The sequence below is a fragment of the Setaria viridis genome, chromosome 9, assembly GCF_005286985.2.
Source record: "Setaria viridis chromosome 9, Setaria_viridis_v4.0, whole genome shotgun sequence".
NCBI classification, from domain to species: domain Eukaryota; kingdom Viridiplantae; phylum Streptophyta; class Magnoliopsida; order Poales; family Poaceae; genus Setaria; species Setaria viridis.
This window is the reverse complement of record NC_048271.2, coordinates 31369087-31376772: the sequence shown is the minus strand read 5'-3', so window position 1 is coordinate 31376772 and position 7686 is coordinate 31369087. Positions and strand designations below refer to the sequence as shown.

Sequence of the window (7686 nt, the reverse complement as noted above, 5' to 3'; positions counted from 1 at the left end):
GCAATCAGATCAGTCAGTTGCCAGAAAAAGGACAAGAAGCATATCTCATTCTGCTTCTAAGGTGTTGGTTTTGTGAACCTTCCTCCGGCAGGTGGGGGCCGAAGAAGAAATATCATCTAGTTAGGTCTTATTTGGATCCCATCAGCTAAACTTCGGCTGTCGAGCTGGGTGCCTCCATTCCAAATTATAAGTCAACTTTCTTGGAGAGTCAAATATTTTATGTTTGATCAAAATTATAGAGAGAATCACAAAGATTTATGGCACTGAATAGATATACTATAAAAATATATTTAATGAAGAAACTAATGTTACTTATTTGGTATCATGAATGTTAGTATTTTATTATATAAATTTGGTCAAATTTTGAATACTTTGACTCTCCAAGAAAGTTGGAATCACTTATAATTTGGAACGGGAGGAGTAGTTATTGGGATTCAAACAGATTCTCAGCTAAGCTTAGTCATATTTAGTTGGTGGGATATAAACAGGACCTTAGATGAAAACTGGGAAGTCATTTTGTAAGTAAGAATAAAAGGAGTTTAGGGCTTTAGGCATATATAAGGAAAATGAATATCAGTCTTCTTTATTCAAGTTGTGGTAGAGAATAGCAACGGAAGAAGCATTTGGCAAAAAAAAAAAAGAAGGCAAGGCCAAATACTTGAAAAATGATGCGGTAAGCACTGTGAAACACACGTTGGATGATTCCCCACTGTGGAGTTACTCTCCACTAACCGCCATGGAGCGATCTCTTGAAGTGGTAGAAGAACTGAAGCGAAAAATGGGCAATGCACTCCCTTTTGGGAGAATTCCTCGATGGGTGCGGAGTCCCTTTGCACTCAATTCCCAGTGCTCTATGAACTTTCCAATGAGAAGTTGATTGAAGTCCAAGAATTCCCAGTGCTCTATGAACCATGAGGATCCAGTGCATGGGAGGGCAATTAACCTTTACAAGATGGCTACCCCACACTCCTCCATGAACCATGGGAGATGGTGTCAAAAATCTTCTTTTTATGATGAGGACTCTTTTTTAAAATGGGGGCTTCGTGTGCCTTGTTGCATATGTGAACCCTTCGCCTTTATGATTGAGAACTTGTGCCCCAGGAACAGGAAGAGTACACCCCCGGGGTGTCTTTTTCCTGTAGCTTTCTTGTATCGTGGAACTTTATAATTTCCGTTTGTTTGTATGAATGGAAGTGAGGTTGAGCCTCGTCTTGAAAAAAAAGGCAGTCTACTACAGCAGCTCTGATGTTCATCAGAAAAACTTCACGCATCGTCATAAACCTAAGAATATTCAGCCCCAACAAGCCAATTGAATTCAAATCAAGGTTCCTGGAAATTTATCCAAAAGAGATGATTCAGCAGCCATTGAACACTCTATGTTTAACATCTGCTTCCGTGTTCTCCGGGAAACCTTAATTATTCCTAGACAATCTTTTCAGATTTGAGGACGATTGACATTGGAGTTGACTAGTAAATATTCAGGTGTACATAAATCTGATTTACATGATCGGTCAGTCTTGTGAGCAAAGCCCGATAAACCCTTGATCACGCCTACAGAACAGCAGCGGTGATATGGGCACGTCTCTTCTTAACAAACTGCTGCCGAAATACATCAAACTCTCCAACATTGATTGCTTCCCGTATGGAACGGAAAAAACGAAGGTAATGATGGGTATTGTGTCTGCAGAATAAACAGAAGATCAGAAATCACGCACTCTATGTTAGTACCCTACTGAAATGCATGACTGGGAATCCAACTTTGCTTACATCTCCAGAAGAATCTGAGCCAGCATCTCATGGACATTGAGCAAATGATTCAGGTAAGCACGAGTGTGATTCTGGCACGTGAAGCAGCTACAGCTATCAACCAGCCGCGACGTATCTTTCCTGCAGGGACAGACATAACAAACAATATGAATCACATAACAGAAAGTCAACAGATCCAACATTTTGATGTAAAGATTGTTCGATACAGAGTATCTTTACAAAAATGGTACCTACAATTGGGATGAACATCCTCTATAATCATTACAGTAACCAACAGATTCAATATTTAAGGTGTAAAAATTCTTCAATATCTGTACAAAAATGAATTTTAATTTGGATTGTTCCGCATCCTTCTAATTACCACACTTCATCTTGTGCGGTCATCATTTCAACTTTAGCTGCGAAACCAATTTAAATATATTTTATCTTTTCAAGTGACGATATATTAAAATCAAACATGTAAAAATCATGATCAAGATTGTATGCAAATCTCTCTTTGTTTGTCAAAACGAGCACTAAGGCACTAAGCAGAGCTAATCAACCATAGTGGCCATAGTTTGGAAATTCAGCGGTTTTTTGTTGTTCTGGGTGAATTGGGTATCACTTGTCCCCAAGCTTAAATGCAGCTAACATGAAATCGCCAGAGAAAAATTAAAAACATTCCTTGATCAAAACACTCAATTAGCATTTGTCTACTACACAACAAAAGCACTTTCATACTGTTACCAACAAAAGTTTACATTCCCAACAAACAGCTGAGGCACTTTAGTTGTAATTTTGTTTATAACTGTTAAAGTGCACAGGCATACAAGTATACGACTAAATTCACACATCTGCTCAAATATGAGGTGTATGTTTTGGTAGAAGTTGTTATTTCCATTGACAAGGTCACCTACCGATATGTAGTTGCACGCAGGTTAATCTTTGTTGAATCTCCACCATCATTGTTGAACAGACCATTCTGCATCTCTCTCCCAACCATGTCAACAGGGAAGATCAGTGCGAAACCACCCATAGTAAGTTGGTAAATATACCTGTCATTTCCGAAGTATGAAAAATCAAATTCTTTTAGCATACTGATGAATTAATGCTATAGCACAAACATGAATGTGCATACGTGGAGTCAAAAAGGTCGATACCGGCAGCTACACCCTCCAAGACCTCCTCTGGAATACATACAAGGTACTCAAGTGTCAAAAAGACATTATAAAAATATTTTTCTAATAGAAAAAAATCAGGGTGTAAGATTTTCAAAATTGTCAAGGTCTAGATGAAGCTTTTCTTATAAGAAAGCAAAGATTAGCTCCATAAACAACCAGTGCTCAGCATCCTATTCAGGATATTCTACAGGCATATGATAGGCTAATATCTGGATAATTTTATCAGCACAGCTCTAGCTTGTGATTTGTGAATTATGGGATGAAGCTAGAATGTACAAAGTCACTAATGAGATGATAAAGAAAACAAAGCAAATGTTTAAGTCATGGTCCTGTGGAAATTATATAAGAAAATCCAAAGCTAAAAGACAAGTTACATCGCAGGCACCTGGAAGACCAAGCCTAGACACAAGCCGAGGTTTTTCTGGTGGCAAACAATCCTGGAAGGAAAAGCCAAATGGTTAAAGCCAGGATATGTAAAAAAGAAAGAAAGAACACTTCTCAACAAGAAAAACTACATCTAAAAAGTGTCTTTGATCACAATCTAAGGCTAGGTAAGGGCAGGAGGTAAATTCTTTAAGCCTTCACAAAGTAATAGTACAGATGCAGACTACAACCATTAAAAAGTAAAAATCCATAAATTGTTTGAACGTGGATGTTATGACATTTCATATCAAAGCTGAACTCTTCTATTTCAGCATGACAACCAAACAATATAGTATACTGTGTGGTCAATGTTAAGATGTAGATGGTTAAAACAATTTGGTCGTACTGGATATGAATGCAATACTGCTTTCTTCGTGTAGGCAGACTTCCATTTTACAGAAGATTCACATTTGGAACAGGATTTTTTATGTAAATGCATGGAGAAGTGGAAAATTAGTTTATCCTTGGATTCTTTTGCAGTTAAAAGAGAAATGAAAAGCAGGAAAACTTTGCACAAAGATATAAAAAAACTCGTAAATATATCACGGATTAGTTTCTCACTGTTACTGCATTGAGTAAACTGCAGCGCTCTTCAATATCATCTCCAAGGCCAAATCCACCAATCCAAAAGCCTGCATCAAACTTGGCAACAAAAAACATCAGTACAAAGATTGTAGTACGTTTTTTTCTGATTAACAAAAACAGCATTATCAAAACAATTCCTAAATTAGGACAGTTTCCATTCTTCCCCCAGAGAGTTAAATATAAAAACTAAATAAAAGATAACCTGAAACATTCCGCTTTGCCACTTCAGTGGCGCATAGCCTTCGTTGTTCTATGCTAGATCCTCCAACAATAAAACCAAAACTATTTGCTCCAGCAGCCTGAAAAGTAGTAAGTTGAAAAAATAATCAACAACAAAAGGCTTGCCTGGGGTTGATAATGATAATCCCATAAGTAAAAAAATTGTGCCACAATTTAAACTTTATAAGCTTGGATAAGAGGCATCTAAAATTAGTGAAGTGCCCCTTAGGCCCCCTTAACTTGATAACAATTCCAGAAGCATCACTAGGTTATCTTTTTTTGGGCTCATATAATGAAGTCATGTGAAACAATTCAGCTGAAAAATAGCTTAACATCATACCGCATCCAAAGAAATACATGCATCAAGCCACCGCAATGTCCTGTCAACAGAGGTTTTGTTCCGTTTCTCAGTCACCCAAGCAGGTACCTCATCCGCCAAACTGGCCCATAGATTAGGCTTCATGCAGGAAACTAACTCCATATAGTCAGATGGTTTGACCTGAAAGAGTATAACAAGATTGAATCTAGATGTACGCTAAAATGTGCACCCAAAGTTGAAAATGAAGGAGTAGAGATATCAACCAGTCTACGGCCAGAAGGTGTATCAAAGGAGGCACCGAATTTGTTGGTGGCTTCGCTTGATGGCAGACTCTCGATAGAATCACCTGCCGCAGCTACAAGAATGTGATCAGGCAAACCCAGCATGCGGTGCAAACCGCCAATGTTTGATATTGTCTTCATTGGAGGGCCCTCTATACTGCAAAAATAAAAGAACGGTGATCAGAATCTACATGTCCCAGGAGATAGGCACAGCTTCTTCCACAGCATTCTGTTGAACAAGTGCGCATGCAGTGTCGAATTGGAGAATGCCAGGATGGAGACTTGACTTACAAGTGGGTTGGGCAGACATGGAGGAGGAGGGAGTCCGGGAGGGGAAGTGAGGCTAGGAGGTCGCAGGACACGAATGACGGCAGTCCTTTGCGCGTGGACAGCAGCAGCGCCGGCGTCTCGATGCCACCACCTATGTGGAGCACACCCGCCCGCGCTTTTCCTCCACCACCACACACTTTCGTCACCACAAACCTCATGCCCCTTGAATCTGATTCAAAGACGTGCTCTGTGCCGTAGGCGAGGGCGGAGCGCCAGGTGACGTGGGGTTCTGGCAATCCGTCGAGCACCTAGCGTGCGTGCTGGGCCACGGGGCGCGCGCTCGCTTGAAACCGGCTGGATATACAAGGGCGGGCGGAGCGTGGGGTGAATCTGCGGTGGGTGTAGCCGCGGTGCGTGGGGGCGATGGTGGTGTGTGAGAGTGTGAGCTTCACGGCGGCAGCGGGAGAGCCGGCTGGTTGGAGGCGCCGGCCGCCGGTGCGGGGTACAACAGAGGGACTAGGGGAGGAGGATAGGGTGGGCTTCCGGTGCAGGGTACAATAGAGGGACTAGGGGAGGAGGATAGGGTGGGCTTTTCGTAGTTCGCATTTGAATGAGAGGCCACCACTTTATGCTTGGACAAGGGCCGGGTGGGCACAGTCCAATAGAGGAGAGAGAGAGAGTCGACCTGGTGCACGAATGCGTACATGGGTTGGGCCAGGCCCAGGCCTGTAAGATGCAAAATATTTTTCTTTAAAGAAAACTCCATTTGACCCCAACTTAGGCCCTGTTTGGCACGTCTCCACTCCACAACTCCTGCGACTCCAGTAAAAAATCCAGCCAAACACCTCAACTCCAAAACTTCATGGAGCTGCCAACTCCATGGAGCTGTAGTGCAAATAGGGGTGGAGTTTTGGAGCACCTCTTTTGCTGCACCAAACCCCCCTATATTGAACCTCCTCGTGGAGTTGGTGGATAATTACCCACCAATACCACTGATTACATAGAAAAACGATTCGTTCTTTTCTCCTTCGAGACCCCCCGCGCCTCTGTTTCTCCCCCACCCGCGCCTCTGTTTCTTGCCGCGCCGCCCGCGCCTCCGTTTCTTGCCGCGCCGCCCGCTAGGGTTCCGGCGACCCTAGCCCCGCCGCCGCCCTACCTCCGCCGACGGCCGGAGGCCCGCCGCCGCCCGCCCTAGCCCTTTCGCCGGCCCTATTTCCCCACCCGCCCGTCGAGCTCTGCCGTCCGCCACTTTTCTGCGGTCACCCGCGCGCCACAGCCGCCATACCCGCCGCCGGTGGCCGGAGGCCCGCCGCCGCCCGCCCTAGCCCCTTCGTCGGCCCCTTTCCCCGCCCGCCCCCCGACCTAGCCCCTTCGCCAGCCCCCTTTACCCGCCCGCCCGCCGAGCCCCGCCATCTGCCGCTGGCGCGCCGTCACCCGCGCGCCACAGCCGCCCAACCTCCCGCCGGCGACCGGAGGCCCACCACCGCCGTCAAAAGAGATCCACCGACGGCCGCCTAAGCTCCGCCGTCCTCCACATCAGGAGGAGATCCCCGCCGTCCGCCCGCTCAGGAGGAGTTCCGCCGGCCACAGGTATGGCAGAAACTTGTTTTTTTTTCATTAACTAAAAATCATGTCAAACCAATGTAGAACTCGGTCGTGTTATTGGAATTGGAGTACACATTTGATTGTGCCTTTGCATCAGGAGTTTCGCCGCCATCCACCTCTACTGTGAAGTGCAATTTTTATAAGCACGAGTGAATCCTGAGAAAGTAAGGTATAGTAGTGCTAATAGTAGCATATATTTGCAGATTTGGCATTTAATTCATGCAAGAATACAAGTATCTATGGAGATATTCAGAACCAATACATTAAATTTTTTTTGTACAATTCAATGCCACAGCTAAAGATAGACATGTATGGTCTGCTGTAGCTAAAAAGATGCCATTTTATTAAGTGCTGGAAAACGACGATCTACAGAAAGAGAGGTTCATAAAGTAGTGCTACTATCTGTATATCTTTATAGGTACGGCATTCAGTTCATGCAAATAAACATGCATATATCAGCAAGATTTTGTAAGCCAACCATCACATTCGATTTTTTTCCCCTACAATTCATTGACATACACGGTCTGCTATATTGCTATAGCTAGGCTGATGTCCTTTAAGTGTTGAAAATAGGATTCATAGAGTAGTGCTATTATTTGAATACATTCACAAGCCTAATATTCGATTCACTCAAATAAAGAAACGTATATCTACGAAGAGTTTGCAAACCAAACCATTATGTTCATTTTTTATACACAATTCATTACCGATTTTCCACTGCTACAGATAGAACTAAATGAATGGTCTGCTATATAGCTACAGTATATTTGTCATAATAATGTCAAGTGCATGGTAAAATGTATGGTCTGCTATATAGCTACACTATATTCGAAGGTGATTGATTATGATTATGCTTGTGGGTTGTGCAGGGGCTGGGGACTGGCGCCGTGATCCTGTTCGCATTGAGCGGGAAGCACTCGCGCGTGCTGGTGTTCAGCGAGGATCTCTTCTTCATATACCTGCTGCCACCGATCATATTTATGCAGGGTATGGTGTTTATGCAAGCGATTGCTACGCGCTGCGATTGTTTTATGTCGTTACTTGGTAATTTTCCTCT

The 7686-nt window shown here is 43.5% G+C and overlaps 1 protein-coding gene across 1 annotated transcript; it reads right to left on the bottom strand.

The window, feature by feature from the left end:
• Positions 1-1290: 1290 nt before the first annotated feature.
• LOC117835053 (uncharacterized) lies at positions 1291-5607 on the bottom strand. The gene is made up of 10 exons (XM_034714403.2): positions 5046-5607; positions 4737-4911; positions 4495-4653; positions 4138-4234; positions 3912-3982; positions 3313-3364; positions 2885-2933; positions 2664-2801; positions 1768-1887; positions 1291-1681 (listed from the first exon to the last, which is right to left on the bottom strand). Exons 1-10 carry the CDS (start codon positions 5240-5242, stop codon positions 1552-1554), a joined length of 1188 nt encoding a protein of 395 aa, XP_034570294.1. The 5' UTR covers positions 5243-5607; the 3' UTR covers positions 1291-1551.
• Positions 5608-7686: the final 2079 nt, after the last annotated feature.

Excerpts from the sequence above, each read along its gene's own strand:
- LOC117835053 (XM_034714403.2), bottom strand. The coding sequence starts at position 5,242 with ATGAGGTTTGTGGTGACGAAAGTGTGTGGTGGTGGAGGAAAAGCGCGG. Across the intron at positions 3,983-4,137 it reads GGCAAAGCGGAATGTTTCAG|GCTTTTGGATTGGTGGATTT; the intron begins GTTATCTTTTAT and ends AGTTTGATGCAG. Across the intron at positions 2,802-2,884 it reads ATCGACCTTTTTGACTCCAC|GTATATTTACCAACTTACTA; the intron begins GTATGCACATTC and ends CGGAAATGACAG.